This window comes from Sphaeramia orbicularis, chromosome 19 (genome assembly GCF_902148855.1).
Source record: "Sphaeramia orbicularis chromosome 19, fSphaOr1.1, whole genome shotgun sequence".
NCBI classification, from domain to species: Eukaryota; Metazoa; Chordata; class Actinopteri; order Kurtiformes; family Apogonidae; genus Sphaeramia; species Sphaeramia orbicularis.
The window spans coordinates 11,438,536-11,461,510 of record NC_043975.1 but is presented as its reverse complement, the minus strand read 5'-3'; the positions used below and the strand labels follow the sequence as shown (position 1 = coordinate 11,461,510).

Below are 22,975 nucleotides of genomic sequence, written 5' to 3'. Positions count from 1 at the left end.
CCTGTGAGGAGCAGTGGCTATGATAGAGGAAATTTACTCTATGAAAAGATTGATTTATTACCTACGGATCAAGGAACATATCTTCATAAAGTGCTGGACAACATGGCTGGACGATAAACAAAAAGCATAATTACCACTGTCTGTCATTTGAATATTTTGTGTTTAACCAGTGACCCCTAGTTTCTGTGTTGTAAAAAAATACCCATGGAGGATAATTGAAAAGTTTTCTTCAAATAAATTAATTTCTTTCATTTCACGAAAAGAAAAAAGGTGCTCACGTCCCTAAACACAAATCCTAATATCTTAGACTAATTGTTCCCAAACTTTTTCAACTTGAGACCAAAAAGAGAAATTAACTTACAAAAATATATCAAGAATTGCCACAGATTCACATTTTAACCCTCTCTTTTTGTTTTTGTCTTTTTTTTCCCTGTGTGGTTTTTTATAATCTTGTTGCCTCTTTTACATCATTTTTATCTTGTAATATATTTTACAACTGGTGCCTGTTCCTCCTGTGGATGGGAGGCAGGAGTAGTTCAGGGATGTTTATGAGTTTTTCGGACATTTTTAAAGGCGTCTTTGGTCAAATTTAATACCTTACATTCACATAAATAACAGTCCAACAGGCCTCGTAGTTATTGTGTCTTCACCATGTTTCAGTCCTAACATTACATTTCCATTTATCCATGACTAATGTTTGTGCTTCTAATATTCAAGCTGCTAAATCTCATATCTGAACGCCTCCACCCATGAATGACTGTTGGAGGCTCTACTCATTCCCATCTCTATTAGATTAAAATAATCACTAATTAAATATTTGACTAATTCTGCCAGATTTAAGGATTAAATATCAATTTTAAGGATAATGCAGTTGAGAAAGGGCTAAGAGTTTTTGTACTAATTTTACCACCTAATAGAAGCCTGTCTAAAAGTCAGTATATCCATTTCCATGTATGCTAGATTAACAATTTTTGTTGCTGTAATAGTCTTTTCCCACACTGACCTTAGGCCCTGAAGTGCTCTTGTATCTACCAAAGCCCCCCGGCAAAGAACACACTTCTGCAGCCTGTGTTGTTGGGTAACTGTTGTATATTAATAAGTTATTTCAGACTTGAAACCAACAAACAAACTAACTGATCTTGACATCAATTTTAAGAGTTAAAATCACAACCTTCGTGTGAGTCAGAAGATGGATGAGGTTTGGCAGAATCTGCCTGAAGGACGGGTGGACTCAACATCTGGAATTAGAGGCAGTAACAGATTTTTTTATTATTACTTTTTTTTTCCATTCTTTGTTTATTTGGAAAAGCAAGTTATACAAAACTCCTCTTTAGGGTACAATTCAATATCCACACATCAAATTTGAAAAGAGATGCTAATCGAAGATTTTTAGTCAAATACAGAACAAAAAAATAAAGAAATAAAAGTGGGCTGAGAGGCAGTAACAGATTTTTTTCATGTTACAAAGTTGTACTAAAACAACTTAAAACTACAACTCTGTGTTTTTTTTTTTTAATTTGACTTTGTATATATCCTTTATTACCTGTATATATCCTTATATGTTGTACATATTTCTTATCTGTAATATAGAGTTAGCTTTTTGTATATTGCGGTATTTAGTAGGATTTATATATTTAACATTTTATCTTTGTAGTTTTTGTATATTGCCAATATTTTTCAGTATTTTGTGTGATATTTTCATACTTTTTGCACTTTAACAGAGTGATATTTTGCTATTTTTAAATGGAATTATGCATTTTCAAACATTTCCCTGTGGTCTACATAAACTGTAAATGCTATGCTTGGGTCTGAATTCTTCATTAATTCAACTCCACAGGTTCATCTTCAACCCTATTTCTGAGTAATGACACCAGAAAGTTCGTTTTGAGCGCTGGCCCGTTAAATGCAAATGACTCACTTCATGCCCCACCCCCTCCAGGTTGTTGACGGTGCTGCTCTGTCCAGTTCAACCACTTGTGTTCATTAATACAACCAACAACTGAACATTTTAGGTAGTCATCTTGAAGTTGGGATATATTTTCAGTTTTTACTACAACCGCTGCTGCTGGCAATTATGTCGTACTCGGAAAAATGTTCATCAGAAGTCTTGACCTTATATGTGCAAATGTCGTGATGTAACTAGTTATAAAACGTAACAAATTAAGAAGGAATTGAAACAGGATGTAGAAATCCATTCGATTTTTGCTGGAATGAATATAAAGATAGCTTTGCAGCAAGTGGAAGGTTCAAATTCTAACTTTATGAACTAGCAGGGTCCAAATACACAAATAAATGAACCAAAGACTAATAAAAGTGGGTTTTGCAAAATATGACCCCTTTAAGTTTTTGCTGCTAAATAGATTTTCATTGTTCCAGTAATAGTGACACTCAAGATCTAATGCAGGGGTGTCAAACTCATTTTAGTTCAGGAGCCACATATAGCCAAATTTGATCTGAAGTGGGCCGGACCAGTAAAATAATAACATAATAATATACAGACAATGTCAGCTCCAAACTTTTGTCCATGTTTTAGAATGAAAAATGTAAAATTACATTATAAAAATGTTTATATCTACAAACTATCCTTTAAAACAAAGTAAATAACAGAAACAAACTGAAATTTCTTAAGAAAAATAACTGCAATTTTAACAGTTTTATGCTTCAGTTTATCATTTACACATGTACATTACAACTTACAGATCAAAGTGGATCTACAAAGACACAAAACATTTAATAACATACGGAATATTGGTAAAATTGCACTTCTTAATACATTTCAGGTTCATACTTGTTCAGGTTATTTTTTTTTTATGAGAAACGATAGTTTGTTTTAGTATACATACAGTAAAATGACATAAAAATGTTTACATTTACAAAGAGAAAATTTTCAAGTTGTCATTATTTATAGGTTGTTATAACCGTATTTTACTGGTCTGACCCACTTGAGATTGAATTGGTCTGAATATGGAACCTGAACTAAAATGATTAATATTTTCAGTGTAATTTTTGCATTTCACAAATTCATCCCACGGGCCGGAATGGATCCTTTGGCGGGCCGGATTTGGCCCCTGGGCCACATGTTTGACACCCCTGATCTAATGTATTATACTGCATTGTATTGTATTCTATTTAGAGCAGTAAGCCTCTAAAACAACTACAGGAATAGGTGCGATTCACTGTTTTCACCTATAAAAAACAATATTTTTACATATTTGTTGATTGTTGTGCACATTATCACCAGTAGAAATGCTGCCGTTTCACCGTGAGAAAAACAAAAAAGGATAAATTGTAATAGCGCAGTTAGTGATGTTGTATTTCATAAGAATCTACAGCTACAAAAACACATTTTAGTGTTTAGTATGACTTCAAAGTCTTTTGGGGAACGCTGTTTTAATTAAGGAAATGAATTCTAATGTCATATAATTTCCTCTCTCAGTTGGTGACCCAATAAAAACAGCTCAACCCAATTTGAGTCCTGACCCTGACTTTGGGAAACAGTTTTAGACTTTTAGAAATATCATAATTGGCCCTGCGAGCTAATACTGGGCATACTTCTCTGTTTTCTGACATGTTTGTTTTATTGAACCAAAGCCTTCATTGTACAAAGTATACATTAAGTCGGCTCCGGCGTTAGAGCATCTGCCTGCTGTTCAAACACACTCTGCTCTCCTGTGCGAACGCCTCCAGCAGTAAACAGACATGAACAGCTGCAGGCGGTCTCCAGACTCAGCCCACTGAATGATAAAGAGCTGCTGCAGGGATCACCTGGCTTCTCGTTAGACGTTTCAGATGCTCTCTCTTTGTCTGTCCATCAAGGCCTCTCATAGCCATTAGTGACAGGTGATTAGTGTGAAATCCAAACAGCGGTGACAGACAACGGAACAATAGAGACAGACAAGCAGGTTCATTAGCTTTGTTGAGATGGATCAGCTTTTGTACTTAGAAGGGGTTTTAATTTATCTATAGACCTTCCTTAAGGAGTTACAGGTAGTATTTCTACGGTCAAATAATTACAAAATGACCTAAAAAAAATATGTCATTAGTGTTTAAAGACTAATGAACTTATGACAAAGATATACGAACTGAATTTATTTTCTGTGATGGGCCGGGGCAGGGGTGTCAAACTCATTTTGGTTCAGGGGCCATATTTAGCCCAATTTGATCTCAAGCGGGCCAGACCAGTAAAATAATGACTTAACAGGAAAAGCACTCGGAGAGCGCAGACCTCTGCCAAGACAGATCTGCCCCCCCCGATCACCACCAAAATTTAATCATTTCTTCCTTGTGCCAGTATCAACATTTCCTGAAAATTTCATGAAAATCCATCCCTAACTTTTTGAGTTATCTTGCTAACAAACAAGCACACGCACGTACGCAAACACACAAAGCAAAGTGATCACAATACCTTTTGGCGGAGGTAATAACCTATAAATAATGACAAATCCAAGTTTTTCTTTTTGTTTTAATACAAAAAAAACCCCAATTAAATTATGAAAATATTTACATTTTACAAAAAAGATGTGAATAACCTGAAAAAACAGAAATTTCATTTGAAAAATTACTGCAATTTTAAGAGTATTATGCTTTGACTTATTATTGATACATATACATTACACACAATGTTCCATAAACATTTGGTAACAGGCAGAATATGGTTAAAATTTTGGAGTTTGGAACTAAAATTTGAACAATTTCTACAATATTACATCTCTTATTATTAACACAACTACAGATCACAGTGGATCCATAAATGCACAAAACATTTAGTAACAGGCAGAATATTGTTCAAATTGCACATTTCGGGTTGTTCATCTTTGTTTTTATTTATGTATTTATTTGCATTTTATTGTGAAAGAATAGTTTTGTAAATGTAAATATTTTCACAGTGTAATGTTATTTTTTCACTTAAATATTTTCCACATAATTTTTCACAAAGAAAACTTGTAGTTGTCATTATTTATGGATTACTGTGTTGTTATTTTTACCGTAGATCACATTGGTCTGTATGTGGAACCTGAACCAAAATGATGTTGACAACCTTGACTGTTCAGGTTAATTTTTGCAGACCAGATTTGGCCCCCGGGTTAAACTGTATTCATTTTATGAGTGTATGAAAATAACTTTAAAAAACCCACCACCATTTTGTTTACGCAGACGTTCCGGAAAAAAGGTGCAATATTTCCATAACAGAAGTGCTGTGTAAAAGTGGCTAATGAACTTTATACTTTATTCAGTGAGTGATACAGTCTGTGGATACAGAGTGTGGATTCATTGGTGGTTTTTGTGTGTTCTGGTACCAGAGAGTTTAGAAAATCAATACAGCATAGAACCCCTTTAAAAACAATCTCTGTACTCAGGCTTATTAAAGAAGTAAGATGACACTGGGAATATGAAGCATCTTGACCAAAATGTCATCCTAGGGCTGCCTTCCTGTCAGCTTTTCATTTTTTCCACTTAATTGGATTTAACATATTCTTTGCATCGGTCGGTTAAATGAACCTGCTTTAAATCGGACATCCGGGTAAATCCCACCACGACCTTAAAACTTAATTAGTAGCTCAACAGTTTTCATGTGTGGTGTTATACACTCTGAGCATGCAAATCAAACATATCTACTGTAATAAAAGGTCACGTCAAACACCATCTATTTCCCACAGCAGATGTTAACGCCAGCCATTCCGAATGAAAGCTTAATTTCTAATTATACTATGAAAAATGACAAAGTGTGATCCTGAATATCAAAACCGAGAAAAAAAAGTTTGACATTGATCAAGTAAGACCTCTTTCAAACAGCCTTTGCATAAAAAAAAAAAAGGCTACATTCAAAACGGGCATGAAATTAAATATGCAAATTAGGAAAAGGCCTAAACAATGCTTTGGTCGAGATAACACAAGACTTGAGTTAGCAAACATGATATGAATTCTCATTACTGACGAGTTTAATACAAGTTTTGGGAGTTATAATGGGTTCGACTGAGTGATTGCTTTGCTTTTTCTTCTCACAAAATTACAGCTTTGACACTTTTAATGCAGGCAAGAAATGATTGCAAATAAAAATTTTATAACTGGGAACTGCGCTTGATGAGAAATGAAGGTTCATTGGGAACACAGATGTTGTTGATAGTGTTTACAAGTGCAGCAGTATCTCAGTTATGAGGCTTATCCCAGTTTTGAACATATTGGGGATATATCGTTTATGAGGAAAAACAGAAATAGTAGTATTCCGGTTAGTGATTAAAAGAAGATGTGAGATGGTATCGTGGGTATTGTTGTAGTTCAGACTGATCTTGACACCACTTTTTGAAGGTGTCGGTGTCGTCGTGGTCTGGAATATATTTTTACTCTTTTAGTCTTGGGATTTTATTTGAAGATCAGTTAAGAACACAGCTGTAGGGGTGTCACTAAAGTTCGGGTGCTTTAAAATATCTTCAACAACATCTTTGAGATATTCTTTTAACCCATAAAGACCCAAACAGCCACCGGCAACCAAAAGCATCAACTGATCTAAAATGTTTCATAACTTCTGAACCACCAATCCTATCAATACTTTGAAATAATTGGTGTAAAATGCAGTTTGTCATCTTTTTATGGCCATCAGATATGAGCCATTTGCATGTTTAAAGGCTCTGTAGTTACCATGGAAACACCGTAATCTTCTACAACACTGATTCACCAGTAAAACCCATGGAGTTGGATCAATGACAGTGGATGGAAACACTTGTTTTAATGTTCAGTTAATGATATCGTCGTTGAAAAGTCAGTTTTTCTTGAGTTTTCTCTGTTTTTGATCAAATAACCCTCAACTTTAATTAGAGCTTTCATGAACATCTACGTGATCAGGAAATTAGATATAGGAAAATACCTCATTTTCACTGAAAAACCTCAAAATACAGAGGATATTATTATAAAAAAAATAGTGATAAATCACTTAAGAAAAGTTAAATAGAGAAAACAAAATCTTGGAATTGCCACAAAGGTAGCACTGGATCTTTACGGTTAAGTGTAAATGTTTTGTCACTTCTTGATTCAACAATTGCAAATGCATTGCTACAGCTCTGTAGAGGCGGGAGAAGGTCTTATGAGCAAGCAACAAGCAACTTCTAAATTTATGTGTTGATAATAAAATAAATCAAGTTCAGTCTCTGCTAAAAGCCAAGAAAGACAAGTCAAGTCATATAAACTTCTGATAACTGATGCTGCATGAATAGCTGAGACATCAATTACAAGTCTTCCCTATGAGCTGTAACGGTGAGTTATCCGCAAATAGACTTCCACCTCCTTCATTCCTTCTCTGTCCCGTTCTGATTGGAGGCTGTTTCATGATGATAAACGCATATTGCATTAGATATCACTCAATTGTGTGTCAAAAATCAAATGTGACTGCTCAATATGTTATGTATCAAGTAATTTGCAACAAGTCATTAATCGATGTTAGTCAAGTAAATCTTACACCTAAAAATTGCTACTTAAGTCCCCCTCCTCTGTCAGTATGGTCTCAACCTTGGCACGATCTCATCCTGTCTTGGTGTTGGTTCCAACCTCTCACTGACCTGGTTAGGTCTTTGTCTTTACACACTCTAGTCTTGGTTTAGATCAGGGATGTCAAACTCAATTCAGTTCAGGGGCCACATACAACCCAATATGATCTAAACTGGGTCAGACCAGTAAAATAATAACATAATAACCTGTAAATAATGCCAACTCTAAACTTCTCTCTATGTTTTAGGGTGAAAAAAGGAAAATTACATCACGGAAATGTTTACATCTACAAAGTATCCTCTAAAAAAGGTGAATAACATGAATCTGAAATTTCTTTTTTAAAAACATAAGTGCAAGTTATTCCTCAGTTTGTCATTTACATGCGCATTAAAACTTACAGATCACAGTGGCTCTACAAAGACACAAAACATTTAGTAACAGACAGAATATTGTTAAAATTGCACTTACTGCTCTGAAGTTATTTTGAATTGTTCACATTTGCTCACATTATTCACATTTTTTGCCAAAGGACAGTCTTTATACGTAAATATTTTGTGTAATTTACATTTTTTACACTAAAACAAAGAGAAAAATTTGGAGTTGTCATTATTTATAGGTTATTATGATAGTATTTTACTGGTCTGACCCACTTGAGATTGAATTAGGCCGTATGTGGCCCCTGAACTAAAATGATTTTGTTCATATGTCAGTGTAATTTTTGCATTTCACAAATTTATCCCACGGACTAAACCCTTTGGTGGGCTAGCTTTGGCCAGTGGGCCGTACATTTGAGACCCATGGTTCTGACAACAACACTTTTCAGGTATTGAAACCACAAACATCACTCCTATCATTTAGAGTAATTTAAATGTTGCTGGATCAGTGTTGCCGGCTTAATACTGTTTCCTGCTTCCTACTGTCAACTAATGTGCTCAATCCTTTTTCCTATCTAAACTACCAAGCATATTTAATTCTTCCAGTACAAAAAAACCAAAACACTGTTTCTTCATCAATCCAGATTTGAGGCGCTTCCATTACTCATTGTAGCAGCCAGTACTGGTCAGAAAATGAAAATGGAAAAATGAAACAGTATCAGCATTAATATTAATGAAGTTTTAATAAATATCAGATGATGCTGACAGGTACAAATGCAGCTGATGGAGAAGACAAATTAGAACTGAAGCTTAGCAGTAAATGTAATATGAGCTCAGTATTTGACAAATAACAGGCTGCTATTGATATTCTGTTAAAATAACATCTTATTAATGAAGTCTAAAATGTTAACAATCTCGTTAATAACCTAATAAACAACAATTTGTAAATTATTATTGTAAAGTGGCGCTATTTTTCTTTCCTGAAATTTTATATTTACAGTATATTTTTGTATATTCATGTGCGGATCATTGAAGGTGACATTATTGCCCTTGTTTGCCATGAATTGCTCCAGAAGAGATAAATACAGTATTTCAAAAAGTGCCTGACTGATTAGAAACTGAGTTTTCATGACCAAAGTTTCCTCCTGCATCCGATTCACCTCATCACTGCATGTAGACAAGCACACGCGCCTGCCGGAAATCAGAGCGTTTAACATTTTAATTAGCATGTAGCTCCTGTGTGTCGTTAGATCTTAAGAAACAGGAATGCACATCCTCAGAGGAAATTGGTCTGAGGCATCACAAACCAGGAGTAGGGTCTCATTTATCAGGCTTATTGAAAGGGACACACGCACGTCTCGAAACCTCGAGGGTCAGGTGGGATGTCTGCACTGTGGGAAACACGCCGAACTGACTAATTAGGGTGAGAGATGTAGCAGGGACAGGAAAATATGTAAGTCACACAGCATGTAGGAAGAGCCCCCACAAAACTATTTCAGTCATTTCATTTTTTAGGAAACCATGGATAGAAAACATACCGTTTATTATTCTGATTATATAAAAAAATAAATAGGAACTAATAATTAATAGAACATTTTTATTTATTTATTTTCATTTTACTTCAATTTTGTTTAGGTGAGCAAAAGATGAAGCAATTAATCCAATGATTGTCAGAAATTAAACTGATTAAATTGAATTACTATAACAAAGTCTGTTTTTGTACATGACAGTTCTTGCAATCGTATCTTTATCTTTAAAGAGCTAAACAGTCACTGGCGACCATGTTTAACAATGTCTGAACCACTAATCCAAACAATACATGCAAATAATTCAGCTAAAATACAGTTTCGCATTGATTGCCCAATAAAACCCATGAAGTTTGACCAATCACAGAGGTTGATACACATATTTTTAGGTTCGGTTCATGATACATTTTGCTAAAAAGTCCTTTTATTCCTTCAGTTTTGTTTCCTTCAATTCAGTTTTATGAACATCTACATAGTCAGTGAATTAAATATAAGAAAATGCCTGATTCTCATTGAAAAATCCAAAGTGCCGAGGATAATACAGAGTAAATTGTGATAAATCACTTTGGAAAGGTTAAATGTAGAGACAAATACATTAAGTTATCACAGAAATATTTGTACATCTTTAAGGGTTAAAATAAGAAAACAAATTAAAAATGGATGTAGTTTAACAAATAACAGTATTCGCTTTTCTATTGGACATCTGCGCAAAACTTTACCGATATTTACTAAATGTCGGAGAAACAAAAGTGCTGTAATGTCGATTTTTCCATTAAATCACAAATGCGATGATTTGTTTATTTATTATCGCAAGAGGTCACGAGAAATCCTTCCATAAACATGGCGACAAACATAAATATCAGTTGTTTTGAATCTAGAATGCTGTTACCTTTCTATCCTGTACTAAATTAAAGAATTATTCGGTTTCCGCATGTGTCCACAAGTTTCTTTAAAAACTCTTCTTCTTCGCTTGTCGTAACATCCATCAACATCCAGGTTTTTTGGTCATGTGACTCTAGTTGCGCAAAAAGATCTTTCCGTTACAGTTTTGCACGACATACCAATTTCGCTAAGCCCGAAAAACCACCTCAAACTTTTCATCGAAAAATGAGTTTTGGCGAAATTGTTTTTCCATTAGGCAAGTTTTTAAACACAAGTTATATTTGCACAATTTGACAGTCAATGGAAAAGTGACTAGTGACTAAAAATGTTTGGTTTTTTGTTCAGGTAAGGATATAGTTTACTGAAAATATGGTTTCTTCAGTTCTTTCCTCAGTTTTCTCTGTTTTGATCTAATAACTTTGGATCTTGTCTGAGCATACATCAACATCTATGTAGTTAGTCAAATAAATACACCTGAATTTGAGTGAAAAATGTAGATGATAAAATAATAAGTGGTGATAAATCCTGTAGGAAAGATTAGATTAATTCAATTGATGGTCACTACAGAAAGAGTTCTAGGTCTATAAGGGTTAATGCCATGATCTCAGCATTAAAGCTAATTATTTTGTTATTTCGAGATCATTTAAAGCTTCTTCTCTTGTGACAATAGGTTCATTTTTTCATTATCTCAAGAAAACAAAGCTCACTTTGTCATGATAATTGGTTCATTTATCCCGTTGCATTGAGACAACAAGCTTTCTTATCTTTAAATAGGACAGAATGAACCTGTTCTCATGAGGAAACTGGAGGTAATTTCCCTCTTCCTGCTTTTTATGTTTATCAGACATTAGGAGTGCCGTAACAGCATGCACAGATGGCTTTTGACATTAGGTGAAAATGTCAGATCAAGGCGTTGACATGTCAAACTGTGCTCTAGTCAAGGTTAAACAGAGGCAGAAACTTAGAATTCATTGTGAACTTGTGATGAATTATCACATTTTGCTTTTTGGGAGGAAAGCTGTGGATGTACAACGGCTAAATCTCTATGGAAGAAAGCGCAAAAAAATGAAAGACGTGCAACAAATGATCCAAACCTTCATCCAAACGTGACATTCTTATTAAGTCTTTGCAAGCTTGGAGTTGTTATCTTCGTTCCATGCAGGCAGAGGGACTCTAAAAACATAACAAGCTGATATCTGAGGCAGTGATTTATTCCAGAAGACAACTTCCTGTGAGTCATTCTAGGTGTTAGGTAGTGTGAGATCCATCCTATGACATTAAGTAATCGCAAACATCCCGTGGAAAAATAAAAATAATATTCAGCGCTAATATTTCCAGACAAATTAAATCTGTTCGGAGTCTTTCTGTGTGCGTATGACGTATGTTCCCTCATGTGTTTTCAGCACAGTCATTATTGAGGACATCTGCACACCCCATCCTTAATCATCCTCCTGCCAAAAGACACAAAGATATGCAGAGTCTCAATAAATTTCATTAACTTGCAAATCATTTTCTCTCTCTGCGTGCGTCCCTTGGAGCAGAGGTATTGATAATACCCAGACTGAATCCGTTACCTGAGTGCGGCGTTAAACAGGATGTGTACTCCTGACCCACTAACAAGCATGCTTCTCAGGAGACAGGGAGTGGATAATTAGGCCCCTTTTTCTGGGTCTGAAAAGATGCATTTTATGGCCCAGACAGTGCCACAGTCAATGCATGGATGGCTAGGCTGGCAGCTTGTTTTCTGATGACAAAATTTGCATCTCCCCGTCTCCAGTGGCGTGATGTTGACAAGCCTCCAAGAGCACAGGGAAGAAAAACAAAAAAAGCAGAATCACACCACTAAAACAGAGGGTGGACAGGACAGGGTGGCAGGGCTGACAAACAAAGCTCCCTCAGCCTGCATCAGTGTAACTTTTGGCCACTCTGTGATCACCCTCCAGCATGCCAAGCAGAGAGCAGAAAGCTCCAAAAGCATTAAAAAAAAGAAAAAGAAGAGGAAGAGGAGGAGGAGAAGAAGAAGGAGAAGAAGAAGAAGAAGAAGGAGAAGAAGAAGAAGAGGAGGAGGAGAAGAAGAAGAAGAAGACGAAGAAGAAGAAGAAGAAGAAGAAGAAGAAGAAGAAGAAGACAAAGAAGAAGACGAAGAAGAAGAAGTAGTTCTGAGCTGGTGTCCAGACGCTCTGTCCGACGTCTGCATTCACTGTCAGACTCGACAGATGCGAGTGGGAGCGAGGTTACGGTCTGTGTAGGAAGGGCACTGATAATAAAGACAGAAAGAAAAAAAAAAAACTGACTGTCGTAATAAATCATGTCAGTGACACATTAACACATTCATGAGGCGCTGAAGTAAAAAGGAAACGGGTAATATTTGGTTATGGCTGCACTGAAACAAGGCCAGTCTACAAATATACCCAACACTGCAACAAAATATAGAAACTGTTGTATTTCTAAGTATTACTACACCACTTTGTTGATGCTTTTTCTGCTTAAATTCCTACTAAGAAAAATCGTGAGATCTTTAGTCCCGCCATCTGTTGGTTAAAGTCTGAATTTCTCAAAATAGAGCACCGTGGATTAGATGGAGCTGCAGTAAAGACGATTTGAGCTGCCCGTGATTAAGTGTGGAAACGATGCCTTCAGATTTACTCGGAAAAAGTCACTGAGATCCTGCTTGATTAGACTGAACACATAAGAGATGTCACACTAGAAAACATTCACTTTAAGTTACAGGATGTTAATATTATCAGCATGAAACATAAAGCTAAAAATGAAGATCTTTATTAGTGTTTTTCTTCTTTTAGATTCATTTTACAGCTGTATTAACGTGCATCTTGCATTTTTACTATCGTACGTGTTTATGTTTTTATATATACTGTTGAATTGTTTAATTAACGGCAATGCATCATAAGTTTGTGGAGTTACTGTCCTGAGGGAACCATGTTTTCAACGAGCTCAGAAAAACAAGTCTGTTTTCAGCTGTGACAATGCATTTCTCAGCTAATCCAAAAGGGTTTTTATAGATTTTATGCAGCTTAAGGAGGAGAATTTAAACCTCAAACCACAGGGGACTATGCTTCAGTTTATCACAAATACTCCAAATGAACAAGACATGGCTTTCAGTGGAAAAGGGATGAAAAATTGTAATGTGCAAAAAAAAAAAAAAAACTGAGGTTTTCATTAGTGGAGCAGAAAGTACAATATTGACCTCTGAGGTATAAAACTGTATAAAATGGAAATACTAAGGTAAAGCTCAAGTATGTCAGTGCTCAAAAGTAAAGAGCCGAAGGTAAAAAAAAAAAAAAAAAAAGATGCTTTATGACCAGTTTTATGTAGTTTTTGTCTAATATGTTAAATACATGTAAATTAAAATTCAGATAATTGTTGTTACTTATTGACCTCATCTGTACTAAGTTGAACTGACAATTTGTTTTAACACAACGCAGATGCAATTCTTAACCTATAATCAATAACAGCCTAAGTATGAAACAAAACATGTGCAAACACTACGACCTAAATACATTTTTTTGTTGTTCTGTGGTGACCTCCACATGAATTTTCCTCTACATTTAATTACAGTCTATCTATCTATCTATCTATCTATCTATCTATCTTATTCTTTGCGGTGTAAATCAGGTATATTCCTATATTTAATTTTGTGATCATGTAGATATTCATAAAAGCTCAGAGTAAATTGTTTATTATATCAAAAGAGATAAAGTTGAAGCAAAACTGACTTTTTCAGCAAAATATGTCATTAACTAAACAGAAAAAGAAGTGTCTACAACTACTGTCATTTGTTAAACTCCATGGGTTTTACTGGTGAATTAAAGTTGGAGAAGATGATGGTGTTTCCATGTTCCCTACGGAGCCTTTGAACATCCAAATGGGTCATATCTGATGTCGATGAAAAGCTAAGAAATTGCATTTTACCTGAATTATTTACATGCATTGAAAGGATTAGTGGTTAAAAAGTTATTAAACATTTTAGATTAGTAGATGCTTTAGGTCTTTGACAGTTAACTGACCAAGACAATCACAATACTTCCTACTTTTATTGTCTAACTTTGTCATGTCTGTCAAATATTTTATACCAAAGTTAACAAGAGGGAAGAAAAACATCTAAGCTTTCTGTAAATAAGACTTTTGTAAATAACATACATCTGTGCCCTAAACACTGAGTCAACCTCTTATCAAACTCATCCACATTTATAGTTATTTATATTTAACATAATTTCACATTAAATCCTGCTTTAAACGGCAAATATAGCGACTTTATTGATACAAATACATGAGTATTTCCTGTTTTGTTCATTTTCTTTGAATCGCCAGTGCTTTGGAAGTGTATTTGTGTCGTTTACTTTGATGTTGCTTTCTATCAGAGAGCTGATTCTCATGTGCCTAAAAAGAAAAAAAACACAAATGTTGCTGCCTGGAGCATTCAGATGAATCCTGCATCCATATCTGATCTGGTGAATAGTCTTTTTAGTCTGAACTTCAATCATTCTGTGCTCTGATCGTCTTATTTTTCCAGACAGATCACAGGGGGTTTTGGTTTAATTGCGGGAGCACAAAGTCATCAGCAGCTAAGGGAAAAAGAAAACCTATGCTGCCACCTAGTGGACGAACACAACGGCCCTGTTAGAAGTTAATTTACTGATGTCCTTACCTTTAAAAACTGTCAAGAGAAGGTGATACTTCCAGCAGCGGTGTAATACCCTGTGCAGTCGGTTGAAAATCTCTGGGACATCATCACAGTATTCAGCTCAAACTCCCCAAAGCGATATGAACTAAATTTCTGCAACAGAGGAAGAAGAAAAAAGTCAGAACAATCAAACAAAAACTAAAATAATTCAAATTTTTACCATATTTTCTGCATATTTTACCTTACACTTATATATTCCACATATATTCAAAACATATTCCTACTTCTATGATGACTTGCAATCTATTCTTACTGCACTGTACATCTTATTAATTATTTATCTTATTAATTCCTATTATTAAATAAGTCTGCAGGGCTGTATAACATTATAACCCTTCAAAGCCCTGAACTACTTTAGTGTCGACTTACAATTTTCCTCTAAATCTAACCTTTTTTAGGTGATTTATCACAAGTTTTCATAATATTATCCTTTGCATTTTGCATTTTTCAGCGTAAATCAGGTGTTCTCCTATATTTAATCCACTGATTTTGCAGATGTTCATAAAAGCTCAGAAATTCAAAGATCAAAACTAAGAAAAATGAAGAAAAAGTGAGTTTTACAGCTAAATATAACATTAAATAAACATAAAAACAAGTGTCTACAACCACTATCATTTGTCAAACTTCATGGGTTTTACTGGTGAATCAATGTTGCAGAAGATGACGGTGTTTTCACGCTCACTACAGAGCCTCTGAACGATCAAATGGGTTATATCTGATGATGATGAAAAGCTGAGAAACTGTATTTTACCTGAATTATTAACATATAATGATACGATTAGTAGATCAACAGTTATTAAACATTTTAAATCAGTAGATGCTTTTGGTCGCTGGTGGTTGTTTTGGTCTTTATGAGTTAATATGTTAATTGAAATGTTAATTAATGTATCCCCTATTCTCATCTAATTCTATTTTCTATTATTGTTAAGCACTTTACATTTTTATTTCTTGAAGTTCCTTATTTATGTGAAGCACATTAAAATATAGAAATAAACTTGCCTTGATGTACTGAATATTGTAAAAAAAAAAAAGAAAAGAAAAAAGTCCTTTTTTATGTAAAGCCCATTAAAATATAGAAATAAATTTGCCTTGCTGTACTGAACATTGTAAAAAAAAAAAAAAAAAGAAAAAGAAAAAAGTCAGTATTGTGATTAAAAATTCAACCATTTCTGTTATACAGCATGCAGCTATGAGGAAACAAAATACACTGTTCTGATGTTTTTTATGGTTATAGAATAACATTAAGTAATCTGCAACCAGAAATTTAGTGGGATGTTTTGTCAGTTTGTTGTGTTTCACATAAGACTGAAAAAGGGGAAAGGGTGTTCTGTACCTTTTCTAAACAAAAATCAATCCAAAGGCACATGTTGAACAGGTGTATTTGTCTCCATTTCAAGAACCAACAAGTGCTGCCAGGTACAACAAACCCCACCCCTCGTATTTATTGAAGTTTATTTTGTCATCAATCCAGCTGATCTTATCCTGTCTATGCACGTGCCGATGTCAGCATATCAGTTGCCTCTATATATGTGCCAAGTTTGAAGTACATTGAAACAAAACTGATGTTTTTATAGACATCTGAAATTCCCCCCCATTATAAGTAAATGGGAGAAGAAAAAAAGATTTAAAAATTCATAAAAAATTGTAACTTTGACCTACTGTTCCCAAAATGTAACCACATCTGTTCTGGGTCACTGGCAGTCTGTAAATCCAATTTGGCCTGAATTCAATCAATTGTTTTCCTGCTACAGACATGTGAAATTTCGCCCATTATAAAGAAATGGGGGGAAAAAAAAGATTTAAAAAAAAATGTATAAAAATTTGTACTTTGACCTACTTTTCCCAAAATGTAATCAAATGTATTCTGAGTTACTGGCAATATATAAACCCAATTTGGTATGAATTCAACCTGAACACTGCACTGTTTTTAATGAAAATTCCCCATGAGGTTATAGTTTATTTTAACATTTTGGGTTGTAACAGTCTGAGAATAGAAATGAGAAAAGACTATTAGACTGTGTGAGAAAGTGTGATATTTAAAAATCTATTAATTTATTAATTTTTATCTTCAATTTATGGGCAATAAATGCTAAATTTACTTAACTTAAAGGAAAATTCGATAGTTTTACTGGTGAATCAATGTTGCAGAAGATGACTGTGTTTCCATGATCACTGTGGAGCCTCTAAATGTCCAAATGGGTCATATCTGATGTCAATGAAAAGCTGGAAAAACTGCATTTTAACAGAATTATTTACATGTATTGATAAGGTTAGTGGTTTTAGTAAAATGTCAAGCAAAAATGCTTAACTTCATCCAGATGCAGCTTTTCAAAAGTAAAGAATCTGAAACTTTTGCTGTCATATCAAACAGTAAACTGAATACCTCTTATGTATGTCTTCTATATTGCTGATTGATTAAAAAAGATTAAGTGATTAATTTACTAACAAAATAAAAGTTAGAAAATGAGCACAATTTAAACACATCATAATTGTCTACATGTTTTAACCCTTAAAGACCTCGGGTTATTTTGTGGCAACATCCAAATTAATTTTTCTTCTTCATTTAACATTTCCTTAGTAACTTATGTATTTATTTATTTATTTAACTTTAACTATTATTTAACTTATCACCATTTCTTTTATCCCCAGCTTTTTTCAGTGAAAACCTGGTATTAGCTATCAAATCTTTAATTTACTGATCAAGGTGAGGAGTAAATTCTAAGGGTATTACATCAAAACACAGAAAATTACATAAAAAAGCTAAATATCGGCTTAATTGAACATAAAAACAAGCATTAACTATTGCTGCTGTTTGTCAAACTACATGGGTTTTATTGGTAAATCAGTTTTGCAACAAATTATGTTATTTCCATGTTCTCCACATACATTTATTATTAATTGTTTACATGTATTGATAGAATCAGTGGATGCTTTTGGGTGCCGGTGGCTGTTTAGGTTTTTGAAAGAGTAATAAAAAATATTTGGTGGTGACATATTTCCTGTTCAACAATCACCTTAATTAACCACTTTCCTCTTTCATTCCTTGTCGTAACGACAGCTTGGCTTTTGTTTCAGCTGCTAAATCATGAGAGCTGTTTAACAACTGTCACGCCCAATAATGACATCTAATGGCACACGTATTTCCACACAGCGCAGGTATTTCAGCAAAAGCATTATATGTGTCACAAAAATTCCCAATCAATCAGACACAATCATTTCCCTCCCTTCACATTTCTGGGTTTCATTCAGGGGGCAACCACAACCGGAATGCGTTAACATCCAATTACACGGTTCACACTGCAGCAAATCTGGACCTTATCATTAAATGCCAGCCTAAAATCAGGACGTTTTAGTCATCTGTGGTGAGGTTAACTTAAGCCCAGAGTTGACCTGATTATCTCACAGTACACGTTTGAGTGGTACCATGGTGTTCTTACCCCAGGACCTAATCTTTACTCTAATTGTGATAATGATCTGCTAATTGGCAACCTCTTAAATCCAAATAGTCCTTAAGAGCAGAGTAAACATCAGGCACAGTTGGAACACATACACACCTGAATACAACAGTAAAAAAAAAACCCTATCAACTCAGATTCTTATTAGATTTTCCTTTTTTTTTTTTTTTGCATTTATATGCTATTTTCCGAATATGTTTTAAACGCAGCGAGACAACTAAACTTTAAACTGGAGTTCTATAAAACAAAACTCCTTTTTTTTTCATTTACCCAGCATATACTAGAGAATATTTAGGCCTACAGTTGAAATTAATGGATTTATTAATTGTATAAAATTTCCATCAGTCTGAATAACAAAGTTTTAACTATAGACTTTACGTTCGAGAAAACACAGGAACCATGACTTTGCCTTCTGGTTTCTGCCAATAGTTTAGGATATGGAAGTTGCCAATGTTGAAAGTAACTATATTTGGACAAAAGGGATAGAGCTATAGGAGTCCAAAGGGTCCAAGCTAATGCTAACTGGTAGCTTACTGACTCAGCTGTAAATTTCATTAACCTTTTATCAGGCAAGTGACTATTTTTGGTCATTTCCACAAACATTATATGGAGCCAATCCCGTGCCTCAGTGATGTCAAGAAGCATGTTGTTTTTTTGGTTTTTTTATAACAATATACAGTGATTCAGAGAGATTTTACAGACATTTTGAAGCTGTAAATGGTGAATATGACTGATTTTTGTCAGTTACTGACCTTATAACATTTGCTTTATTGCATGTCTTTGTTTTTTAGCAAGTGCTCAGACGTTTTACGGCAAGAAGAGGGAGATGATGATGTCCAATAACATACAAAGGTTGAAATTTTGAATTTGAGAGTATTTCAATGACTGACCTATAAAGGGTTAAGCACGACGTCACAAATTAATTTTATTACTATTATTGTATTTGTTGTTAGTGAAACCTATAATCCACAACGATAGTGGAGCTCTCTGTCAGGAAAAATGTGAAAAGCCTGAAAGCCAGACTCAGTCAAGAAATATATACAGATCAGTTAATCAAAGTACACATCTAAGTTTCTATTTGACCTGTGATTTAATTAACAGAGCAAAAATGTGAAGGTAGTCCAGATCATGTGTTAGTGGTTCCTAATAAGACTGGAAGAGTCCTGGGAAAAATTACTGACTTGGTAATTTTAGAGATAAGTTCAGTGTAAGTCACAGAATCCATCGGCAACACCAGTGGTCATCAGCAGTATTACAACTTTAAGATACTTCCTCACTGGCTTCATTTTGGAGCTAAGGTCCTTGTTACTGTCAGTTTAAACCAGGGGTGGGCAATCCTGGTCCTCGAGGGCCGGTATCCTGCATGTTTTAGATGGTTCCCTCTTCCAGCACACCTGAAGGTCATTATCAGGCTTCTGCAGAGCTTGATGATAGGATTATCATGTGAACCAGGTGTGTTGGAAGAGGGAAACATCTAAAACATCCAGGATACCGGCCCTCGAGGACCAGGATTGCCCACCCCTGGTTTAAACCAACACAAACTTAGAGCGGCTCTCTCCTCTCAGTCCAAATCAAAAGACTAAACATAAATATAGACACACCCGACCTTGTTTCATGGCATATTCCATATTTAACAGAATCTGATCAAGTCCCCAGCCATACATTCAACCCCCCAAATTGGGACATAGTGCGGTAGATTTTCTACAGCCTGTAAACACAAGCAGGTAACAGATGCTTAAGCGTCATATGTTCTAAGACCTGTAGAATTACAATGTGGTGACAGATAATTATGGGGGCTTGGGGGCAGTGATGCTAAAAAACTAAACTTAGCATTGCAGCCATAATGTGATGCATATCTTACAGTCAAACATAACTAAAATGAGTAAGAACATGATTCTGAAACTGGATTAACTGACAGTAAATATAAAAACTTGAATATGTACTATATATACAGGGTGGGGAAGCAAAATTTACAATGAACATTTAGTTGTTTTTTCTCAGCAGGCACTACGTCAATTGTTTTGAAACCAAACATATGTTCGTGCCATAATCATACCTAACACTATTATCCATACCTTTTCAGAAACTTTTGCCCATATGAGTAATCAGGAAAGCAAACGTCAAAGAGTGTGTGATTTGCTGAATGCACTCGTCACACCAAAGGAGATTTCAAAAATAGTTGGAGTGTCCATAAAGACTGTTTATAATGTAAAGAAGAGAATGACTATGAGCAAAACTATTAGGAGAAAGTCTGGAAGATACTATTAAAGAAGAATGGGAGAAGTTGTCACCTGAATATTTGAGGAACACTTGCGCAAGTTTCAGGAAGCGTGTGAAGGCAGTTATTGAGAAAGAAGGAGGACACATAGAATAAAAACATTTTCTATTATGTCAATTTTCTTGTGGCAAATAAATTCTCACGACTTTCAATAAACTAATTGGTCATACACTGTCTTTCAATCCCTGCCTCAAAATATTGTAAATTTTGCTTCCCCATCCTGTAAACCTCATGTACTTTAAAGAAATTGGATTCATTCATACTAACTCATTGCTTCTTGTTTCTTTTATGGCTGACAAATTAAGTTCACCAGCTTCTGTATGTTAAAAGTTTATATTCCAAAAAGATGAAAAGTTAGTGCATTTAATAAACCTACACCAATGACCATTTTCAGGCTTGAAATGTTTTTATGCTTTGAGTATCACAGATATCAGTGCCTGTGTCTGTTTACAATTTTGCAGAATCTGAAGGAGCAAACCTTTAGTATGTTCCTGGCATCAAAGGATTCTCTTTCACTCGTGGTTTGTCTTCCTGGACCGCCCGACTCTTCAACTGCAAGTACACCAAACAAATCTGAGCAAATATAACACTCAACAAATTACATTACTGATAAAGTTATCCTCTAATAGTAAACATGTTTACTCTGTGAAACTGTAAAGAATAGCATAGTGAAAGGTCATTGAGCTTTTGATAGAGAGAGAACACTAAATGACCTAGGGATAAAAATAAAAATGCTTTTTAATAGATCCTAATTGTGCTTGTCCATGTTCTGATAAACATCGTCAGCAGCAACACTACCCCTAACTTGTGCTCTGTTGTTGGTCAGCCTGGTCCAAATCTGAGAACTGGGACTGGACTTGATCCATGGCCAAACTGAATGAAGCCATTGTGAGAGTACTTAGAAAACACACAGTTGGGTGCACGTAAACAGGACTGTGGCCAAACACTGAGTGCCCTGCCTGATGCCTCTCTTTTGGAATTTGTTGTTGTGATTGTTCGAGATCGAGCTTTGTCGTCACCGCAGCTCCGGTCTGAGCCAACACATAACAAGGGGACATTGGTAAAGAGGTTCAGGACAGCAGCGAGTAATGTTCTCACTTTGCTTTTACACAGGCTGCGTTCAGAGATTAGTCAGCTCAGTGTCAACGGTGTACTTACCTGTGGAGTCCTTTCTGAACAGTGTGTTCATCACGGTCCCGTGCAGCTTGACCCGGTCCCACTCTCTAACCATCAGTCCTGCAGAGACGAAGTGTTCCACAAGCCGATCAGCAATCACCTGCAACCTAAAACACACCCCCACTTAGTTACATAGAAAGATGAAAGAAACCGGATTTTGATTAAATTTTCAGGAAATGTTGACACTGGAACAAGGAACAAATTATTAAATTTTGGTGGTGATGGGGGAGGCAGATTTGGATGAAATTTTTGGGAAATGTTAATACTGGCAGAAGGAACAAATGATTAAATTCTGGTGATCGGGGTGGGGGGCTGATTTTTTGTTTGTTTGTCTGTCTGTTAGCAAGATAACTCAAAAAGTTATGGAATGATTTTGATGAAATTTTCAGGAAATGTTAATACTAGCACAAGGAACAAATGCTCTCCGAGTGCTTTTCTAGTTATAGAGTGTAATGGGATGCGGCAGGTAAGATTTCCTGCATCTGTCTGTTTCACAATGGAGCTCAACAGTCTTTTTGAGAAGGTGCTCCATTGTCTGCTCTGTGTGTGGAGGAGCAGGTGCTCATCATTGTCCATGCTGGATTTTTAGCATCCTCCTCTCCACTTATTAACTTTTTATTTAAAACAAAACTTTTTATTTTGATCATCTCACAAACCCAAGTATTAATCATTATTTTTATACTGGGAACTGTAGTGAAAATGGTAGAGTACTTAATCAGAGATAGACCAATGACTTGGTTTGACCATTCAGTTGGTGGCAATAGATTGTTTTAAAATTATCTGTATTGGCAGAATTTGATCTGGTAAGACTGATAGCTAATATCTGACATTTAACAACTGGAATTACTAATTTTGAGGGAAAATAAGAGTGAGAATGAGTTCAGAAATGTAAAAAGTGCACCTAGAATCACATATTTTTTACAGTTAGTCTAATATTCAGTTTCAGATTCATAGATTAATCTCTTTGAGGTCCAGTGATTATTCAAGTAAATGTTTGATGAAGCAGTTTTCCAGTTTCTAATTTAGTCAAAGCCTTTATATCCTCAGAGTTTTATTTTTATTTTTTTACATAACAGCTGATTAATCAAATATCAACTTTGTCC

General features: G+C 35.1%; 1 protein-coding gene across 3 annotated transcripts in view; it reads right to left on the bottom strand.

Annotated features, from left to right (window-relative positions):
- The window catches only part of ascc1 (activating signal cointegrator 1 complex subunit 1), a 35,096-nt gene that overhangs the window by 8,836 nt on the left and 3,285 nt on the right, over nt 1-22,975 (bottom strand). The window contains exons 7-10 of one of the 3 annotated variants that reach the window (XM_030163499.1): nt 21,855-21,979; nt 21,175-21,248; nt 14,928-15,056; nt 10,385-11,712 (exon numbers count right to left, since the gene is read on the bottom strand). In XM_030163499.1, coding sequence (XP_030019359.1) covers nt 14,940-15,056; nt 21,175-21,248; nt 21,855-21,979 — 316 coding nt within the window. In that variant the 3' untranslated portion in view covers nt 10,385-11,712; nt 14,928-14,939. Of the gene's footprint in view, nt 1-10,384; nt 11,713-12,497; nt 12,519-14,927; nt 15,057-21,174; nt 21,249-21,854; nt 21,980-22,975 lie in introns of those variants that run through there. The other 2 variants (XM_030163500.1, XM_030163498.1) reach the window with 2 other exon arrangements.